At 47.7% G+C, this 22,343-nt stretch overlaps 1 protein-coding gene across 1 annotated transcript in view; it reads left to right on the plus strand.

The window, feature by feature from the left end:
• The window catches only part of STX8 (syntaxin 8), a 228,133-nt gene that overhangs the window by 56,907 nt on the left and 148,883 nt on the right, over positions 1-22,343 (plus strand). Inside the window, exon 6 of the mRNA XM_041000400.1 lies at positions 9,872-9,964. Within this exon, the coding sequence (XP_040856334.1) occupies positions 9,872-9,964 (93 nt within the window). The remainder of the gene's footprint in view (positions 1-9,871; positions 9,965-22,343) is intronic.

Raw genomic sequence — 22,343 nt, forward strand, 5'->3', positions numbered from 1 at the left:
ACTCTGCCTTAGACACTGTGGCTTAGCGTCCCAGGCTCCCACAGACCAGCAGGTACAAGAGCTTAGCTCGGCATGACCTCTGCTCCCTCCTGGTTTCTAGTTTTACTTGTGGGCTAAGGTTTGCTCAGTCGTGCCTAATCTACTCTGTTGCATTACCAGTTGACACATTGGCCAACTGTTGGAGCTACTTGTGCAGGGCAAGCCCCAAGCCATAGCTTCTGCATGGCTGGTATTTGGTGCTCAGAATTATTAGTGATTACAAGTTTTGCTAAGGAAGAGTTACTGCCTCTTTCAGGTCCAAGAAGCACAATGGGTTCAACCTGGAGCTAATTAAGCAGCAACTCAAAGAACCAAATCCCCAGAGCTCCCCAGCCGGGCGGCCAGCAGGCGGAGCCTGGCACCAATGGCGCACTGGCCGCCCGGGGAGGACGGCTCACCATGTGCCCATGGCGGCCGTCCGGGATCCAGGCATGAGACGCCCCGTCCTGAGACCCACCAGCTGCCAGGAGGCAGCTGGAGGTTTAAATAACCCAGGCCCAAGGTCGCGCCCCTCCCAAATCCCATTCACCGCCCCATGAAGGCGGCGGGTGGGCCCCGGACCTGCCCAGTCCCGGAGGCCTCCCCCCCTCGGTCTACTCACCCCGAAGGAAGCGGCTCCCGAAACCCAGCAGGCCCGGGGAGGACGGCTCACCATGTGCCCATGGCGGCCGTCCGGGTTCCAGGCATGAGACGCCCCGTCCTGAGACCCACCAGCTGCCAGGAGGCAGCTGGAGGTTTAAATAACCCAGGCCCAAGGTCGCGCCCCTCCCAAATCCCATTCACCGCCCCATGAAGGCGGCGGGTGGGCCCCGGACCTGCCCAGTCCCGGAGGCCTCCCCCCCTCGGTCTACTCACCCCGAAGGAAGCGGCCCCCGAAACCCAGCAGGCCCGGGGAGGACGGCTCACCATGTGCCCATGGCGGCCGTCCGGGATCCAGGCATGAGACGCCCCGTCCTGAGACCCACCCTGATTTTTGTATATTGATCTTAAATTGTACAACTTAGATAAGTTCACTGATTTATCTTTCAGCTCTGCGTGATTTTCTACACAAGTGCCCATTTCCATTTTAATCCTGGCACTTCTTCATTTCTCTTGTCTAATTACACCTGCTGCACCCTCCTGTGCGATGTTGAACAGTAATAGAGCAGTCATTCCTGCCTTGTTTCTGATCTTAGTGGGGAAACATTCATTTGCATGCCAATTATTGTGTCTGTGTGTCTAGAATTATTATTGAGAGCTGCAGTGGGATGAAGTTACTTAAGTCTTTTTCTAAATTTGAATCTTTTTAAAAAAATTATTATTATTGTAATCAAGTCTTGCTTTGAAAGACCAATGAGGTGTTTATTTTAGAGTGGCAGTTATTCAGCCGTGACCCTTGAGCCCAATCTGGCTACCACTTTTTCTAACATGGTCGGCCCAACTGAAACAAATAAGCAAAAAAAAAAAAAAAAAAGCCTTTAAAAATTTAAATGGTTGAAAGATAACCAAAAGAAGAATATTTTGTGGCTTGAAACTGGAGTTAGGAATTAGAAATAAACTAATGTGGGAGATGGATATCTTAATTGTGTGGAATAAGCTTTTTAAAATGATTTATTTATTTAGGGGCCAGTGCCATAGCTCAACTGGCTAATCCTCTACCTCCAAGTGCTGGGATCCCATATGGATGCCAATTCATGTCCCAGTTGCTCCACTTCCCATCCAGCTCCCTGCCTGTGGCCTGGGAAAGTAGGAGAGGACGGCCCAAAGCCTTGGGACCCTGCACCCTCGTGACTCAGAAGAAGCTCCTGGCTGCTGGTTTTGGATCGAGTCAGCTCTGGCTCTTGTGGCTGTCTTGGGTAGTGAACCAGCAGGTGAAAGATTTTTCCCTTTGTCTTTCTCCCCAGAAATCTGCCTTTCCAACAAAAATTAATCGTTTTTTTAAATTAAGATTTATTTATCTATTTGAAAGGCAGTAGAGAGAAGGCCAGACAAAGATAGCTTCTATCCACTGGTACACTCTCCAAATGATCACAAATGGCCAGGGCTGTGCCATGATAAAGCTAGGAGCCCAGCCCAGAGCTTCTTCTGGGTCTCCTGCATAGGTGCAGGGGCCAAAGTACTTAGGCTGTCTTCTGCTTCTTTCCCCAGGCTTCTAGCAGGGAGCTAGAATGGAAGTGGAGCAGCTGTGTCTCGAACTGTTGCCTTTATGGGATGCCAGCACTGCGAGCTTTTCCAACTGTGTTACAACGGCAGCCCCTGCATGAGCCATTTTTACAAGATACAACCACAGTGCTATCACGGCCCCTACAGATGCACAGTCATGCCTCAGTATCTTCAAGTATGCAGTCAGTATTCAAACGGCCCCAATTCCTTCACGATCTTTTGATTGGATCGTTCAGTTCAGGGTTGGAATGTGCCCCACTGCTCACGTACAGGCAGCCTGTCCCCCAGGTTACACTTGTGGCTTCCTTTCTCCGCTCCTTATCTTCTTTGCGGGAGGAACAAGATCGCCTGCCTCTGAGCCTCTCCTGGGTTGACGGTGGGGAATGGGGATCCCCACATGTTGTTACACGTGTTTCTCTAGCACACGTATTTTCTGTGACTCGGTGGTGAGGCTGGATGGCTCAGCCAGAATGGGCTCCGTTATTTTTGGCAGGAATGCCTCGCAGTGACTGTCATGCTGTTTTTCATCTGCAGCCATCGGATGGTCCTCCCACAGTTAATATGATACTGACTTACAGAATGGTTTTCCTGAATGACTCAAGATAGGAAGTATCCAAACACCTAATTGTCCCAAAGGGAGTTTTCAGAACATGACTTTATTAGGTTTTTATTGCTGTGGTAATAAATTAGACAAACTTAGTAACCTTAAACGCATGTTCGTGGTCTTACAGTTGTACCAAAGAGGAGTTCAGTGGAGGCCTCCCAGGGTTCAGACTGAGGCGCTGGCAGGGCCAAAGTCCTTCCTGGAGGCTGCGCAGGAGAGGGAATTCATTTCATTGCCTCTTCAAGTTTCCAAGGCAGCCCACTTCCCCTGCCTGACAGTCCACTTTGTCTGTGTCCAAAGCCAGAAAGCTGTACCCCTTGGGCCCTCCTTTGTACCTCTCCCTTACAGAGGCTGGGAACGGTGTCTCTGCTTGTCATGATTCATATGATGACTTTGGGCCCACCTGGCTTATAAGCAGAGTCTATAAAAAAGTTTGTGGAAAGTGGGCCCGGCACAGTAGCCTAGCAGCTAATGTCTTTGCCTTGCACGTGCCAGGATTCCATAGGGCGCCAGTTTTAATCCCAGTGGCCCTGCTTCCCATCCAGCTCCCTGCTTGTGCCCTGGGAGAGCAGTCAAGGATGGCCTAAGACCCTGTACCCGCAGGAGACCTGGAAGAGGCTCCTGGCTTGAGATTGGCGCAGCTCTGGCTGTTGTGGCCACTTGGGGAGTGAATCAATGGACAGAAGATCTTTGTCTCTGTCTCTCCTCCTCTCTGTATATCTGAGTTTCTAATAAAAATAAATTTAAAAAAAAGTTTTGTGGAAAGTAAGTATTAGGAAAAAACTGTGCATATGTATATTAGAGACTGTGTAACCAAATAAACGTATTTAAAAACCAACAAAAAACCCAAAATCAGACACGTGGATTTTGGGGTGCAGATAGAGAGCACCCATGTGCTGACTGACTCCCCTCAGTTGACCTCCAGGGCCCTCAGCTTCAGGTCTCTCACGTGGCTGGCTGGAATGTCACTTGAGCTGCCGCCCTGCTGCCATGGTCCACGTCGGCAGTGAGCAGACCTGCCTGTCATGCCCAGGCATTGCATTGTGGGACACGTGCCTCCTCACCGCTAGGCCGAGGAGCAGCCCAGAGACTGAACTTGGAATTCCACTTAGCGCAAACGTTTTGAAGTCTCCTCTTGCACAGACAGCTCTCCCATGTTGAATTCCTCAACCTCGCTCATGTGTGCAGTGTCCCTTCTGCCCCATATGATAATGTCCACAGGTTCCAAAGATTTGGACTCAGACGTCTTTGGGGAGGTTGTTGTTTTCCCTACCACAACGATCATCCATTTAAAACAACAACAGCAACAAAAATCCAGACCATTGTAATATTGAATGACCAGTGGGATAAGGTGTGTCGCAAACAAGCTACCGGGATGGCTCAATGGTTGCTGTGATAGAACAGGTTCTGGTCGCGAACTGTTTGTGTGACATAGCCATTTTGTTGGTCTTACTCTCTGCATGGTTCTTGATTTTTCTATACTTTTGCAGCCTAGCAGCATTTAGGTTTTTTTTAAAGTTCTATTAATTTGAAAGGCGGGGTGACAGAGGGAGGAGAGAGACAGGAAGTCTCCATGACAGGCACACCACCTCCCCCTTAGAAATGCTTTAGGTCATTGCCACGAGTGTCCTGACCTTCACCACATCATGGTCATCTTGCTCTTCCATCTCTCTGGATTCTGGAATGAAAATCTGTGGCAGCACTGAGACAGGTTGAAGGAGCTCAGAAGCAGTGAATGGATTGGGACAGGAGTCTCAGCTGTCCTGTCATGCCTCAGAGAGCTGATCTTTAGGTGGTGACGTAGGTGATAGTTTGTGGGGGAAGAGCATGGCTTAGGTCTTTGTAATTTGGGTCTCTGCTAGGTAGTGCAGGTTTGGGACTTCGGTGCATCTCTTCCCAGTTGAAGCCAGGGGAATATCTTTCCCTCTTTTAAAGTGTTTAACTTTTTGATTCACATTGACCCTTGACACTGAGTCCTACACATAGAAGGTCCTTCAGATGAGGGGAGGATGGTACTGCGATGTGGTCACCCTCTAGCTGTACTAGGTTGGCTGGCATTTATCTTGGAAGCCATCTGGGTGGTTTGAAGACCAAAGGACACCTCTTCCGATGGTGGTTTTGCCATAAAATGGTTCCCTGGAATGGTCCCTAGAACAGACTTGTTGTGGGGGGAACCCAAGTAAATATTAATGCGATTATGAGTTAAGAAGTTTGTATTTTCTGCTTTCCCAGATATGTTTTTCTGTAAGACAGTAGTTTAAAAATCCCAGAAACAAAGGAAGCTGCTGCTGGTATAATGTTACCTTCATCTGGAATATTGCTTGGCCTGTTGCTTGAATAAAACAGTCTCTTGAGAGTCAGCCTCAGAGCATCTTCTCAGTGCACCTGAGCAAAGTAGCAAAGCTCTTCCGAAGGGGCCACGGCAGAGCAACCCTCATGACACAGCGGGTTAAGACACTGCCTCGGATGCCTGCGTTCTGTGTTGGCTTGCTTGGAATTGAGTTCTGCTTCCACTTCTTCCTGCTCAAGTCCATCCCGGGGGCAGCAAGTGATGGCTCGTGTAGCTGGGGCCCTGCCACCCGTGTGAGAGATCCAGACTGAATTTCTGGCACCCAGTCCAGCCCTGGCTGTTAGGGGATTTGGGGAGAATGAACCGGCAGATGGAAGATCTTTCTGTCTCTCTGCCTTTTAAATCAATCTTTTATCAAAAGAGATCATTGAGACTGCCTAATTAAACAGCAACAACAACAAGAATGAAACTTTAAATAATGAATCTCGAGTAACTTGATTTTATCTCAGTTAATCTCTTTAAATTTTCCAAAGCCGAGAATATTGCACCCGTTTCATTATTTATTTATTTTTGTTTTGACATAGCATTTTGAGGTTTACAATACAGTCAAAGGTTTAATGCCTCACTAAATAGAGCTTAACAAATAAAAAGTAAAAACACTGCAGATCAGAAATACAGACACAAACTACAAACTGATCAAATGAAAGAATGTCACTTTCATCAAACAGTACATTTTAAAATAGTCACAGGTCACTTTTTTTAAAAAAAGCCAGATTGAGTATACTTCAAAATTTTTTTGAAGATTATGAAATGTTTATTTTAGTGCAAAACATTGAAGTCCATGTATTTTTTTCATAATATACATTTCCTATGAACTTTTTGAATACCCATTATATGCACGGGTTTCAGAAAATTTTTGCACCAGTTCAACTTATCTTTAAGATTTATTTCTAATTGGAAAGGCAGATTACCAGAAAGAAGGAGAGACTGTAATATCTTGCATCCACTGGTTTATTTCCCAAATGGCCACAATGGTTGAACTGAGCTGATCTGAAGCCAGGAGCCAGGAGCCTCTTCCAGGTCCCCCACTGGGTGCAGAGTCCCAAGGCTTTGGACCAGCCTCTGCTGCTTTCCTAGGCCACAAGCAGAGAGCTGGATGGGAGGTGAGCAGCCAGGTCATAAACCAGTGCCAATATGGGATGCCAGGACTTGGAGTTAGAAGCTTTGCCACTTGAGCCATCGCATCAGCTCTGAACTTATGTTTTAGTTCACTTTCCACTGACTTTTTGAAATACCCTCCAACTAGCTTATTATATAATGTCTTTTGTCCATTTTCCCTCCTCTGCTTAATGTATCTTGAACTTTTCTACATCAGTACATATGCGGATGATGTGATTTTTAATGTTTACTATATGGATAAACTATAAATTTTCAAACAAATCCCTGTGTCCAGGCAGTTAGCTAGTTTTTCATTTTTCACGATTATAAATTTGTCACTCCAAGTCCCACCAGGAAAGAGAAATTTGAGAGGGAAAGTTTACTGTAAGAATGATTAAGTATACCAGGGGATTAGAGTCAGAGGGAATTAACAGATGGGAAGAGAACCGTTAAAGAAGACAGCCACGGCAGGTCTGAGGTGTCACTGCTGGCTCTCTCAGGCTGAGAGCAGGCCCAGCTGAGCTTTCTGGATTTGAGATACACGCCCGAGGCCCTGCACCGGCTGAACTTGCTGGAAACCTGCCGCCTCCGGTTCCAGGCAGAGCTGTTTATGGACAAGCATCTCAGCGGGGTTTCTCTGGTCAGGGAGCTGCCCCAGGAGGGGCTGTGTCAGGACAAGTCGCTGACCATTATGCACCGTTGCTGGACATTGACCAAGCTGTAGACTGAAGTGGACACAAAGCAACAAAGAGCTTTGGCAAACAAAAATAAAATACCTATGTGTTTAAGGGTTTAAGGGCTGCAGATCCATCTTCACGGAGCAATCTAATGGGCAGATTTGGAGCTGAGGGCAAGGACTGGCCTCGTGACTACGTTGTACACTACCTGACTTCCTTGCAGCCATTGCTCAAGGACTTAGCACTGACAGATAGGTGTGCAGTCTGTTCTGGAGATGGATTTCAGTGCGTGAATCGACCTTATTCTGTGGTACAGTACTTGGGAGCTTCTGGCTCTTCACTCACATAAAGTTGAGTGATGGCTCAGTTGACTAAACCTTCCCTTGCAGGTGCTGGATCCCACATGGGCATTGGTTCATGTCCCAACTGCTTCACTTCACATCCAGCTCCCAGCTTGGGGCCTGAGAAAACAGTAGAGGATGGTCTAAAGTCTCCCACTGCACGTGCGTGGGAGACCCGGAAAAAACTCCTGGTTCCTGGCTTCAGACGGGCTCAGCTCTGGTCATTGTGGCCACGTGGGGAGGGAATCAGTGGATAGAAGATCATTATGTCTCTCCTTCTCCCTCTCTGTAATTCTGCCTTTTCAGTTAAAAAAATTAAATATACCTTTAAAAAAGATACATATTTTTTTAATTGGAAAGGCAAAGTTACAGAGAGAGAGAAGGAAAGACAAAAAGGAAGAGAGAGAGAGATCTGTCCACTGGTTCACTTCCCAAATGGCCACAACGCCTGAGGCTGGGCTAGGCCAAAGCCAGAATCTAGGAATTTCTCTTGGGTCTCCCATGTGGGTACAGAGACCCAAGCACTTGAGCCATTCTCTGATTCTTTCCCAGGTGCCGCAGCAGGGAGCTGGATCAGAAGTGGAACAGCTGAGACTTGAACAGGTGCCCAAATGGAGTGCTAGTGCTGCAGGCGGTGGCTTAACCTACTACGCCATACTGCCAGCCCCTCTTCAGTCAATATTATGTGTCTTTTTAATCTTTGCAGAGCCATTACCTTCAAAAAAGAAGCAAAAAAAAAAAAAAAAAAAACCAAAAACCACCACTTTTTATCTTGTTTAAAAATTAGTAGTTATCAAATTTTCATTTATTTTCCCTCTGTTAAAATTCTTTTATAAATTTCATGTCTATATCCTTTGCCATTAAAAAGAATTAGAGCATTGGTGTTGTGGCTCATTAAGATAAGATGCTAGCATCTCAGAGTACAGCTTCCTACTAATTCACACTGGGAAAGCAGAGGAGGATGGGCCAAATACTTGGACCCCTAGCACTGGTGCTGGCGACCAGGATAGAGTTTCTGTCTTTCAGCTGGCCCAGCCCTGGCTGTTACAGCAATCTGTGGAGTGAACCAGCACATGAAACCTCTGTTCCTCTCTGTCACTCTGCCTGCCAAAAAAGTAAAAATTTTTTAAAAATGCAAATAGTAAGTCTTTCTTATTGGCTTGCATTAAAAACTCAGAAGTTTACTTAGTCAAATTCTATTTCACGTTTCATATTTAACTTCATTCTTCTAGGGTTGGCCTAGTGGCATAGTGGGTTGATCCTCTGCCTACCATAGCTGCATACCTTATGGGAAGCCGGTTCATATCCGCTACTCCACTTCCAATTCGTCTTCATGCTTATGGCCTAGGAAAGCAGTGGAGTATGCCCCAGGTCCCTGGGCCCCTGTACTGCATGGGAGAGCCAGTTTCTGGCTCCTGACTCCCAATTTCTGCCTTTGGATTGGCTAAGCATTGGCCATTGTGACCATTTGGGGAATGAACCAGTGGATGAACGACCTCTCTCTGTTTCTGCTTCTTTTTCTGTAAACATCCAGCTTTCAGATAAAAATAAATTTTCAGAAAAAAATACTTTCACTCCTCTTAAAAGGAGTGGTTAAAGAAATTGTGGTACGTCTACTCCATGGTACACTTCTCAGCCATTAAAAAGAATGAAATTATGCTATTTGCGACTAGATGGTCCCAACTAGAGACCATTATGCTCAGGGAAATAAGTTAATCCCAAAAGGACAAATACCATATATTCTCTCTGATACAAGGCAGCCTTCATTGAGATTGTAAGATCAGTAACACTTTCCATACTGTTTTTGCTGCATCCTATGTGTTTCGATGTTTTTGTTTTTATTTTCATTTCTTTCAAATGGCTTCTTTACTCTTGTCAAATTCTTCATTGGCTCATGGATCGCACAATGGCATCATTTTACCCAAGAGGTTTTTGTGTTTTCTTTTTCATTTCATCGATGTGTTGATTATTCAGTGGTGTGTTTTTTGACTCCATGGTGCTGTAAATATTTTGCTAAAAATATTTTCTGTCAACAAATATTAAAGAAATATTTCCTGTTATTGGTTTTGTTTCGTGGCTTCTCATGTAAGGGAATGTACAGTGATGGCGTAACAGAGACTATCATATCCAGACGTGAAGATACAATGCAGTATGCACCTCTACTTCCAAATCAAAGATGGACTCCCATGAAACTGTTGGACATATCTAGACAATAGGAGGCTGGACTGCCTGCCATTGTCTGCACCAGCAATGTCAGGGCACACTTAAATAACAGACTGATGGACTTACGACTGCTTATGAAGGACTGCACTATTGTGATAATCTGGGGAAAATCAGGCAGGCAGGGGGTTTGGGAATTTGGGGAAGGGTTAGGAAGATCCAAGCCCCTATGGAATTGTACCATAAAATTCAAAAATTAAAAAATATATTTAAAAAAAGCCTTCATTCTTTTGGAAATCATTTTATTTTTTCCATTGGTGTGAACTCTTTCGTGTCTCATGTCCTGACTGTTCTATAAAATTAGCTGCATCGCACATTGAACAGTAGTATGTGCTGGTGTGTATCTTCGGACTTTGCTTTCTCGTGCTTTTTAGTGATTGTGGTTTTGTTTGTCTTCCAGAACAGGATGCAGGCCTTGATGCCCTTGCCTCCATCATAAGTCGCCAGAAACAAATGGGGCAGGAAATTGGCAATGAATTGGATGAACAGAACGGTAAGAGCCGAGTCTGAAATTGACTAGTTTTGTTGTTTGAGTGCAAATGTTAAAGTCTCGAGTATGTGTTGAATGATTTAACATCCCACGCCGCACGGAACAGTTTAATGTCAGTGGTTTGCTGTGACAGATTTAAATTGTGGTTATTAAATATTGTGGGAAGACATTTGATAAAGACCATTTCCAGTTCTCAGTCACTGGTTTCAGAAATACTTGCCTTTCTAATCCATTAACCCCCAAGAACTTTCCTTCTATGTGGTGGGGATGCCCCGTGCTCGGTGCAGCACCCAGCCACAGGGTGCAATGAGATGGGGGGCTGGGGAGAATGCTCAAGTCATCTCCCCACGGGCAGAGTTTGCTCCTCCTCAAATCACGAAAACCAGGCTGCAGGTCAGACAAGGCCACTGGAGCTCGAGATCCAGGGCTCGATGTGCCTAATCCATTTGGAAAAAAAAGATGAATCTGCTCTTAAGATGTGGAGGTGGGCATCTGGCCTAGCGGGTAGCACTGCAGCGGCCCAGGGCAGTGTGTGAGGTCCAGTTCCTGGCTCTGACAGCTGCTGCCCACTTTGTGCAGAGGGGGACCCTGGGAGGCGGCTGTGACGGCTCAAGTGATGGGGCTCCTGCCACTCGCTTGGGGGACCTGGACTATGTTTTCCTGGCTCCTTGCTTTGCTTCCATTGACTGTTTCAGGCATTTGGGGAATAAACCTGCAGAAGAGTGTGTGCATGTACACGTGTCCACTCTCATGTGCGCTGTCTTTTAAATCAATGAATAAGATGTAGAGATCATGTGAAAGGCTCTCATGCCTCGGGTGTGTCGTGTGAGGGGACAGCAGACATGTGGCAGCAGCAGGAATGGAGGAGGAAGGATGGATTGAAGGGATTGACGATGCTTTCACTGTTAGGGATAAAGTCAGGAAAGTTACCAGGGGTCCCCAGTTCTAGTGCAGAGCGTCAGTGTAGTCTGGACAGGTCCGATCGTGATGGCGGTGAGAGATCCGAGAGGAAGGGATGGGTGAGCAGTTGGAGATGCGGGTAGCAGAGACGAGTGAGAGTTGAGGACCAGAGAGAAGAGCCCAGAGCAGTTTGTACCTAGAGCGACGGGCCACACTGTGTAGGGGCAGGTGAATCTCTGTGATGCCGGTTTCTGCAGGACGCTGTGTGCTCAGCAGCGTTATAGCCATCATCCCATCATCCCGTTGCACCTCTGCACAGCGGCTGTCATCCTTTCTCGCCTCTGCACACTGTCACCTTCGGCTGTAAGAGACCACTGCTCAGGGAGGCCGAGGGCCAGAGCCCAGCCCCTAACTTAGATCTTCTAGTGTGACTACTTTTCCTATCACCCCCACTTCCTCCCTAAACAAAACCAAGTGTGGACAGAGGAAAAAGAGTCTCTGAGTGTGGTGGTGGGTGGGGAGGTGGGGAAGCACAGGGAGGAAGCAAAAATGTTGTAAGGGTTTAGTTTTGAGTGACAGTCCTGAAAACTTATCTCTGTTGATGAGCAAACATTGATGGCCTGGGGGTGGCTATGTGCCCACTCCCAGAGGGAAACTCCTGCAGGACAGGCACCGCCTGCCTTAGGGGAAGGTGTCCTTCTGTGCCATGCTATTCCATTTTATTTGCTGTAAATAAATCTTGTCCATTATCTGTTACCAAGAAATGGATTACTAAAGCAAGTGCAGACACCCTCTGTTGTCACAACCCCAGGCGTGGTTTTTAATAGTTTTAAGCACAGAAGGGCGCAGTTGAGTCCTCCTCCTGATGCTGCCCATGTGAGTGGCCCAGTTGACGTAATTGCATGCAATACCACTATTGGTCACCTCCTTCTTTGGTAAGGCAGCATTGGCTGAACATAAACTTTACAGAGAGTCTGCCTCTTGGGTGGTGTGATGATTCTTTATCCTAGGGGAATGTAGCCTGTTGAACGGGTCAGGCTAGCACAGGCAGTGGCCCCCAGATTGGTGAAGCAAGCCAGCCTGTGATGTGGGGCAGTGGGCCACACTGTGTGGGCGATGGCTTGGAATTGACAGTGCACCAGTTGGTCTCACTAACCTCCCACCTGAAGCCACAGCATACACAACATAGCAACATGTCCTTTCATCTTGTTTTTCTGCTAGCTTATTGGGTCTCATCTTTTATTGCTACATGTTAGAATCACCCTTGGGAGCTTTTAAAGCTCCTGGCTGCACCCATGCTAGTTTCCTTTGGCTACTATAAAAAAAAATCATCAAAAAACGTATGTAGTGGCTTAAAGCACACAGAATTAATACTATGGTGCACTTCCATGGGTCTGACTTTGCCGTGGGTCTTACTGAACTGACTCCAACCAAGGCTTGGGTGGAGCTACATTCACTTCTTTGCCTTCTCCGGCTCCTGGGGGCTGCCCATGTTCCTTGGCTTGTGGCTCCTCCCTCCATCTGCAAAGCCAACAGCAGCAGATTGCATCCTTCCCATATTGCAGGCCACTCCCGCCACTAACTGCTCTCCCTTCTCTTCCACTCTGAAGGACCTATGAGATTACACAGGGGCCCAGACAAGAAAATCAGTTGATTAGCAGCTTTAATTCCATCTACAATCTTAACACCCCTTCACCACATAACCTCATATAATTTACAAGTTCCGGGGATGCAGGCATCTTTGAGGCGACCTTTAACTCTGTCTACTCGAGTCCTCTCAAGGGTGGAGGTGGTGTGGGGTGCAGGCAGATGATGTCAAGGCACTGCCACGTGGGAGGAAGCTGTGTCCTGGCTGAATAAGCTGCAAGGACACATCCACATCATTACGGCTCTTGTGGGCAGCCCCGGCGGTGCTCAGGCCACACAGCAGAACCTCCTCTGCAGGGTCAGAGTCTTCCTCCTAACCCCAGATCGTATCCCTGGTCCTTTCGCATCTTCCTCCCTGGCTCCCCAGTCCTCATTTCCCTTCCAAACCCAGTTCAGTACACAGACACACACAGGCTGTTTTTCCATCAGTTGCCAAAATAAACTGGGTTTTCTCTGTGGTGGCCCGCCAGGGAGGGAGCCGGCAGAGCTGTGCCCGTGGTTTTCTCATGTGCGTGTCTGCTCCCCCCGGGGAAGGGCCATGTCAACCATTTTCTTCCGTGGGAACTGAGGCTTCTCTAAGGAAAAGATGATATCCCTGCCCAGACTATAATCAGCCTGTATTGCTTTTGTTAAACTGCAAGGGGAAAAAAAAGACATCCTTTTAGCTCTAGCTCTGCACACTAGGTTGCAGGACCCTCCAGCTCTTGTAGTGCAGGTGTGTGGGGAGAAATCCAGGAAGCCAGCAAAGAACAGTCCTTGTTGTTGTCAGTACCCCCAGGCGATTCACAGAATGCTGGATTGTTCTCTTTTCTTGGCTCTCATTAAGAGAGAGAAGCAACAGGCTAGGACCTGGGCCAGTGGAGCTGTGTTGGAGTCAAGTAGGGAAACCTCACAAACCACGTGCGTGCTTCTGGCAGCAGAACCTCAAGCCCAGGGCTTGAAGTATCTTCAGTTTGGGAGTCTGGTTTTCAGTCTTCTTGTAGGAAGTTAGAAAGGGCCTTGACCGACACCACTCATTACCCTGTTCATACGCCAGTGACCACACCTAATGAGGAAAAGGATTAGTAAGAGCCCCTGTGGTGGGAGCCTAATATCCCCTGGCTGGTGGGGATCTGGGGGGTGGGAGAGGGAGGAGTGGAGGAGCACTGAGCCTCTGAGACACCCCTCCCCCACCTGCAGCCACATAGCTCAGTGTTCCTCAGTTCAAGGTGAACCACAGATGAGTGGACACAGAGGCCCGTGACAGGCCACCCGGACACTGTTGACCCAGCATCTCCATGGTACCAGCTTAACTGAAAAGCCTTTGGAGTTCACAGTAAAGGAGTGGGGGGTGGCCTTCTGATAAATAAAAGAATAGATGGATGGAGTTGACCTGACCAAACTGGGTTTTCTGAAACCCCTGCTCTGGCCTGGTTCTAGAAGGATGGGATAGCGTGGGAGAGCAAGTCTCTGCTACGGGGCACAATTTTTGAGGCTAAGATCTCTTCCGAGTTGGTCCAAGCCTGTTGATTCAGAGAAGGCTACAGGCCCCCTGTTTGCCCTATCCTAATCTTGGAGGGGTCGGGGTCCTCCCCACTTCCTTTGCCTGGGAGATGGTGTTTAGAAATCAGGACTTCAGTGTGGACTCTTCACCCACTGCCCCTGGGTGTCCTTCCTTGCTGAAAGTATCTTTGTCATTCCTTTATCTCTCTCTCTCTGGAACCTGTTTGTATGGCTTATTTACCACTGGTGTTTTGAAATGTTATCAGGGTGCCTTGATGTAGGCATGCTTTCGTTCAATCTTTTGGATGCTTAGGTTCCGTGCTGGTAGAGTCTCTTGTGATTTTTTTTTTTTTCCTTTCATCTTCCACTATTTTCTCTTTGTGTAACTCTTGCTGTTGCAATTGAGACCACCTGGAACATTCCTGCGTGTTTTCTTCTCTCTACATCCCAGTGCTTTGTCATGCTGACAACGTAAAGCACTCACCTTGGAAGGTTATCTCTGCTGTTCAGCTCTAAACTTGTACAATTAAAAAAAGATTTATTTTAGAAAGGCACAGTTACAGAGAGAAAGATAAAGAGAGAGAGAGAGAGAGAGAGATCTTTCAGCCACTGGTTCACTCTCCCAAGTGGCCTCAACAGCCATGGCTGGAGCAGGCTAGAACCAGGAGCCAAAGTTTCTTCCAGGTCTCCCATGTCGGTGCAGGCATTTAAGGACTCGGGCCAGCTTCTGCTGCTTTCCCAGGCACATTAGCAGGGAGGTGGATCTGAAGCAGAACAGCTAGGACTCGAACCACTGCCCATTTAGGAAGCCAGCATGGCTGGCAATGGCTTAACCCTCACACCTCAAGAGCAACCCCCATTTTTTAATAATGCAGTGGAGTAGTTACATGTATATATGTAGTGTGGGCAAAGTCCTTGTTCCCTTGGGCATCTGTGTGTTTACTCCTTCTATATTCAGTGTAGGTGAGTCCCCGAATCCTATCCATTGAACCTCCCAAAAAACTCTAGGATTTGTCCACTTCCATGCATCACCACCACTGTTGTCTGGGCTTCTGCAATATATGGTTATCACGTTCTCCTCATACCTCCATTTTCTTGGTTTTGGTCATTTTGCCTGTTACTTTGCCAGCAGGGAGCTGATTGGGAAATGGAGCAGCTGAGCTTCGAACCAGCACCTCTATATGGGATGTTGGCCGACGCTGTTGGTAGAGGCTTAAGCTACTATGCCACCTGCCCCCAGTCTCTTCTTTTTGCCTGGGAATACTTTATATTCCCATTCCACCTGTGTCCAACATCTTGGCTTGTTGAGGTTTTATTTTCTTTCCTAAAAGACAACGTGAGGCACCATGGGCCCAAGTGTCATGTGTTACCTTGAGTGACAAGGGAGTCACTTATCTCTACACACCAGTACTGGGATTGAGAAGACCAGCATGTTTTTTGAAAGAGCTAGAATATATGAGTGCTCCATTAAAAGAGAGGGGAAAAAAATGACACATACAGCAAAAAGTAGTGTGGTGGGCTGACCCCCCAAGATCTCGCCTCTGCATGTCTTTGATCCGTGCTGTTTGCTTCCGCAGAAGGGTGCAATGAAGGCAATGGAGTTGGGGAGATTGCACAGGTGGGCCCTAAAGGTCACCACCAGCGACTTTCTAACAGGGGGAGCACGAGGACAGTTGGCAGTGGGGGTGACTGGGGAGCAGGATGGTGCTCTGGTGGCTGTGGAGCTGCAGGAAAGGGCCACAGGCCCAAGGGATGAGAGGAATGAGGCTCTAGACACTGGAGATAAGGAGCGAAGTCCAGGGACCCTTTGATGTCAGCTCTGTACTCCCGATGACCAACTTCTGGTTCCCAGGGCTGGAAGGGACCAAAGCTGCCGTTTCAAGATAAAGGGCGAACATTCCTCATCTGACATCTAAAATGTTCCAAGCTATGAAGCTGCACTGCTCATCCACATAGGCGAGACCCTTGCCTCCCTCTGAGCCCTCGCACCCATTTGTTTCCTGCACAGATTTATTATACAAAGTTCTCTTTGGGAGTGAGGGTCAGACATACAGGAAATAAAACTGAGTTTCTGAATTATACTTTGGGTCCCATCCCCAAGATAGCTTATTACATATATGCAACTAGACCAGAGTCAGAAAGCACCCAAAATACTGTGTTCCCCCGGTGTTTAGAACAAGGCACGTTCCACCTTGTGAGAGCTGGTTAGGACGGCAGTGGGAGACCAAAAGGTCTTCGCTGGGCCTGGTGGCAGCGCTGTGAATTCACATTAGCCACCCTGTCACTAAGCAGGGTATATAGTTACTCAGATGTGGCTGGAGCTCTGCTCACCTCTGCAAGAGGTCTCCTCCCAGCAGGCTTCACAGAAGGTCCCGTCCCCCGGCGGCCCCTTGGGCCATTGTTGAGTGCTCTGCTCACAGAATCTGTCTTGTGCCAGTGTAAGCAGCTTGGTGATGGGTACTCCGTGCATGAAAGCAGGTGTTGGAAGTTCATGGGAGATGAATATTTTGAAGCCCGCTTCACCTCCCTGCCGTGTACTGCCTGACACGGAATTTCCCAAAGTGTGTGAGGCAAGCCTACAGTAGCCAACGTGTAAACAACTTACATTTTTTTAAAAAAGTGTTTTAAAGATTTATTTATTTATTTTGAAAGTCTGGTGCAGGGAGAGGGACAGACAGAATCTTGCAACTGCTAATTTGTTCTCCGGTTACTTGCAATGGCCAGGCCAAAGCCGGAAGCTTCATCCAGGTCTCCCATATGGATGTATGACCCTAAACACTCAAACCATCTTGTGCTGCTTTACTGGGCCATTTAGTAGGGAGCTGAATTGGAAGCGGAACAGCCACGTCTGTACCAGTGCCCATTAAGGGATACAGGTGTGGCGGGCAGCAGCTGTACCAACTATGCCACAACACCAGTCTGAGATGTTCTACATCCTAATAGTTGTGTGTGTCTCAGTATGTGATAGATATAAAAAAAGGACTAGCGTAGGAAATTTGTGATTTCACAGCAATATAAAAATCGCCTTATTCGGTTAAGCTGTATAAGCCAGAAAAATCTTTGTGAGTCGACATGAAGAAAAGCATGAGGCATATATGGTGTTGATGAAATATGAGCACAGCAGACAAAAAAAAAAAAGAAAAGAAAAATCCCAAAGGTGGTATTTGAGATGCTGGAACTCAGAAACGCTGCTGTCAGAAGATTGCTTTTGTTAGCGGCTAGGTTGCGGGGGAGGAGTGCCTTTTGTGTCTTGTCCCCACCCTATTCCCCTACCCTATGATTTAATATGAGCACCTTTTCCACTTGGCCTTCCTGGGGTTGAAGTCACATATTGGAAAAGTGGAAAGGTCAGTAAGTCTTCTGTGAGGACGCCTTCCAGGCCTGTGAGCCTGGAGCAGTGTTAGGTGTGGCTGCACGGGGCGCACTCCCCACCAGCACCCCCGGGAAACTGAAACGTGCTTCTTATCATTTGCAGAAAGCAAGACAGCTAGTAACTGGCTGCCCTTCAAGGAGGTGGACTTGTTGGTGCCAGCCCGAGTCCCTGCTGGCAGACAGCATTGCAGGAGGAATGTGAGCAGGGAGATACCCCGTCAACTGCTCAAAGCTACCACGTCCCGAGGGAGGTGTCCTAAGAACTTTGCATGCGCCCTGTGATGTGTGGCCCATAGGGTCTTGTGGGCTTTTATGGGTCAGCATCAAAACCTGCCTACTCCACCTTCCCACATTTAGAGAATAAACCGAATGCCTATTGATGGTCAGGCAGGCAGGGTCTTCCCTAAGTAGCTAAGCTGGTCTGACCCCAATTACTCTCATTGAGATTGCTTTGCTGGGTGGACTTGGGTGGGGTCTCAGGACGAGTGGAATCGGTTCTGGAGTGGAGAAAGTTCATTCCTGAGTAAATTTGTGCAGGTCTCAGAGAATGGGCCTTGTGAGTTCATCCACCCCTCCCCACTCCCCCCAAAAGCCCACCCATCCTTTTATCTTTTGGAAGACGTCCACTCAGTCATCTCTGACCTGTCCATTCTTCTAGAATGTTCCTGGAAGGTGTTGTAAGTTCTCTTGACCTGCGACATTGGCAGCAGTGGCCATGCACCCTTGTCCTGTCCATGTTTCCATACACGTTTGAACATTTTCCCTAGTAGTTCCATAGCTCTCTTTTGTCTAGATTAAACAAACCTCTTTTTCTCTTTTTTTTTTTCCCTAATAAGAAAAGGCCTTGTGAAACCCAGCAAAGTCTTCTTTTCTAAATCCAAAGTAATATTTTCTTTTTCCTTCCTTAGTACATTCTCCAAGTTGTTTATTCACTAAGCAAATATTGGATGCCTGTTCCATGCCGAGCCCCGGGGCCAGAATCTACATTCACAACCCTGGCCAAAGGACATGGCCGCTGCCCACGTGGATGGTCTCCTGTCCCTGGAGAGGCAGCTGTTAGGTACTGCAGACACACAGGGTCACGCACTGCTGAGTAGTTGCACACCACAAAACCCAGCATGGTTGGAGGGTTAGGGAAGGCTTCCCTGAGGACATTCTGATTTGAACAGAGATTTTTAAAAGGAGGAACATGCATCCTGAGTTGTAGTACAGTAGGCTAAGCTACCACACGGGGTGCTGATGCCCTGCATCTGAGTGCAGATTCGAGTCCCAGTTACGGAGAAGTCAGTAAATGATGCTCCACCCCCCCCCCCGCCCCCGCCCCGCAGGTGGGCCCCTGCTGCCTCCATGGGAAATCTGGGTGGAGTTCCTGGGCCCTGCTGTTGGCCTGGCCTAGTCCTGCCTGTTTGAAAGCATCTGGAGAGTGAAAGTAGTTGGACAATCTCTGTGTCTCCCTCTGCCTTTCAAATAAGCAAATTGTGGCCTTTTTTTTTTCTTTTTTCTTTTTAAGCTAACAGACAAATTCTCTGTAGGATAAAGCAAACAAAAGACAATTTCAGGCACAGAAACAGCATACGCAAAGGCCCTGGTACTCAGGGACCAGGAGGCGGGGCACAAGTGTAACTTGTCACACTGCACTAGACAATGAGACTGGCGGTTTCCATGTAGTCAAATTATTCAGTTCCTTACACATCCATTTTAGGGTCTTATCCATATGTCGTGTTAGAGAGAGAGCATGCGAGGGAGCGAGCACGATTCCTATGTGGCCCCTTTTCTAAAGGGAAGAGTCACGTGGGAGTTCATGGTTCTCTGAGGCCTGTGGTGCATGCTGTGTGAGCCCGGCTGGGCCTTGCGGGCAGAGCCCTGAGCAGACATGCAGCATCACCTGGGCAAGGGCAGGGATGCTCACGTGTGTGTTTTACCAATGTGTCATCTTCCCAAGCCACCAGAAATCATGGGGACTGTACCCCATAACCCCCGGATCCAACCCCATCACCTCCAAAAGGCCTCATCTCTTTGTTAATCTGTCATCATGTTAATTTCTCTACCATTGGCATAAAACATTAGTGTATCAGATTGCGTGAGTTCATGGGCCAAATCATTTTTAAAACACAGTGAATGAACATTTCTTTTCTATATAGACATTCTGTTTATTATACATACGTATATTTGTTATTTTTAAATTATTTTTTTTTTTTAAGATTTATTTTTATTATTTTTCATTGGAAAGGCGGATATACAGAGAGGAGAGACAGAGAGGAAGATCTTCCATCCGATGATTCACTCCCCAAGTGAGCGCAACGGGCCGATACTATGCCGATCCGAAGCCAGGAGCCTCTTCCGGGTCTCCCACGCGGGTGCAGGGTCCCAAAGCTTTGGGCCGTCCTCGACTGCCTTCCCGGGCCACAGGCAGGGAGCTGGAAGGGAAGCGGGGCTGCCGGGATTAGAACCGGCGCCCATATGGGATCCCGGGCGTGCAAGGCGAGGACTTAACCACTTGCGCCACCGCGCCGGGCCCAATTTTTTAAATTATTTTTGAAGTCAGAATAATGCAGAAAAAGAGAGACAGAGAGGGAAAGGTCTTCCATCTGCTGGTTCACTCCCCAGATGTCTGCAATAGCCAGAGCTGAACCAATACAAACAGCCAGGAACTTCCTCCTAGTCTCCCATCCTCTGCTGCTTTCTCAGACCATAAACAGGGAGCTGGATCGAAAGTGGAGCAGCTAGGACACATACCAGTGCCCATATGGGATGCTGGCACTTCAAGGTGAAGGATTGGCCTGTTGAGCCATAGCTTCAGCCCATATATATATATTTTTTTTAAGATTTATTTTTATTATTTTTTTATTGGAAAGGCAGCTATACGGAAAGGAGAGACAGAGAGGAAGATCTTCCGTCTGATGATTCACTCCCCAAGTGAGCGCAACGGCCGATGCTATGCCGATCCGAAGCCAGGAGCCTCTTCCGGGTCTCCCGCGCGGGTGCAGGGTCCCAAAGCTTTGGGCCGTCCTCGACTGCCTTCCCGGGCCACAGGCAGGGAGCTGGAAGGGAAGTGGGGCTGCCGGGATAGAACCAGCACCCACATGGGATCCCGGGCGTACAAGGCGAGGACCTTAACCACTGCGCCACCGCGCCGGGCCCCAGCCCATATATTTTTTTATGTAGTGTATATTTTTCACTATTGCACAATAGTTAACATTTCTGAACCATGCGAGTGTAGGCCCTTGTGGGGAGAAGAGGTGGCTCCCTCCAACAAGGAGACATATACTCACCCAACATTTACTTAGTGCTAGCTACAGGCATGGCTGGTCCTTTATAAGGACAACAACAACAAAAACAGCAATAGTGACTAAAGACCAAGTCCCTTTGTTGCTCTTAGGATCTAACTAGGGAAGACAGGCGTTGAATAGGTGCACCTCAAAATCAAGGTCCTGGTCAGCTGGTGGGAAGACCTATCCAGGAGAAGCACGCGAGGTGATGATTGTGGCACTGGGCAGGCTGACCCTGAGTGCTGGTGGGCAGCTGGATGTTTTGCGTTAGGCAGTGCAGGGGGAGGTGGTCAAAGCAGCTTTCCAGGAGTCTGGCGGGGAGGGAGGTTGCATCTCAGGTGCAGCCTTGGAACTAGAGGGAGCCTTGCAAAATGCAGAAGCCAAAGTCTGCCAAGGCTGCAAAGCAGTGCACGGTAAAAAGAAGGCACTGTGATGCTATGCCAGGCCGGGGCACGGAGGGCTTCACAGCGGGGACCCCTCCCATGCCCTAAAATCGGCAGGGTCAGCAAACAGCCACGACAGCAGTCATTTGGAACAGGATTAAGGCCCCAGATTAATTTACGCGGTTTCCTTCTTTTCAGATGCTACACAAGGCTATAAGTCCTCATTCAAATAGCACTTCTATAGCATGCCATAAAAATTGACTTTTCAATTATAATTTAAATGTTTGCAAAACTTATTTATTTACTTATTTATTTAAAATGCAGAGAGAGAGGAAAACAGAGAGATGTTCCAGTTGCTGGTTCACTGGCTACAGCAAGCCAAGACTAGGCCAAGCAGAAACCAGGACTTTGGAGCTCCATCCGGGTCTCCCATGTGGGTGCAGGGGCCAGACACAGGCCACCTTTCCCAGTCGCGTTAACAGGGAGCCAGATTGGAAGTAGAGCAACTGGGGCTTCAACCTGCACCCCAATGCGATGCCAGGATTATAGCCAACCACTTAATCCTCCACACCACAGTCCAGGTGCCCGCCTCTCTCTCCCTCCCCCCGTTTTAGGTACACCGTGTTTTGGAGTTGTCACTTGTTTTTCTCTTTGCATCACAGTTTCTCAATTTTTAAACAGGCATTCCGAAACTGCTCGGTTGTTTTTTCTCACATAGTTTGGAAAAGGCTTGGGGCATTAGGTTCTGCAAGATACCAGCAAGTCCTTTTGAACTAAAATCTCCTCTGAGGCCAGTAAGAGCTGCAGATGTGGGCGAGAGAATGCAGATCTCTAAGGAAGATGGGATTTTATGGACGTTTGTGACGTCAGGCTGCTTGCTCAGTTGTCTTATGTTTCTTTACCATCTGTGCGGGAATTGTCTCCGAAAACTATGTGGCAAATGTCCTTTGACGTCCCCCCCCCCCCCCCCCCCCAGGCAGAGATTTCCCCACGTCACTGTAGCTGTTTTTTTGTTTGTTTGTTTGTTTGTTTGTTTTTAACTTATAGAATGCTAGGAACTGATGCATCTTACCCTAAGAGCTGTGGACCTGGGGTCAGTGTCACTCCATGGGCCTCCGTTTGATTCCTCTTTGCATCCTGAAAATTTCCGGTCTAAGCCCCCTCTAAATATTCTTTAAAATTGTTGGGAGTGCCCAAGATCTTTCTGTCTATGAGGGTCTAACAATGTTTCACTAGATTAGAAGTTCAGCAACTTTCAAAAAAATTTTTGTTCACTAATTTAAAAAAATGCAACAAACCATAATATAATCAATTTTACTTAAAAGCAGT

Source organism: Ochotona curzoniae, unplaced genomic scaffold (assembly GCF_017591425.1).
Source record: "Ochotona curzoniae isolate NIBS_2020 unplaced genomic scaffold, NIBS_Ocur_1.0 scaffold_2453, whole genome shotgun sequence".
In the NCBI taxonomy this organism is placed as follows: Eukaryota; Metazoa; Chordata; class Mammalia; order Lagomorpha; family Ochotonidae; genus Ochotona; species Ochotona curzoniae.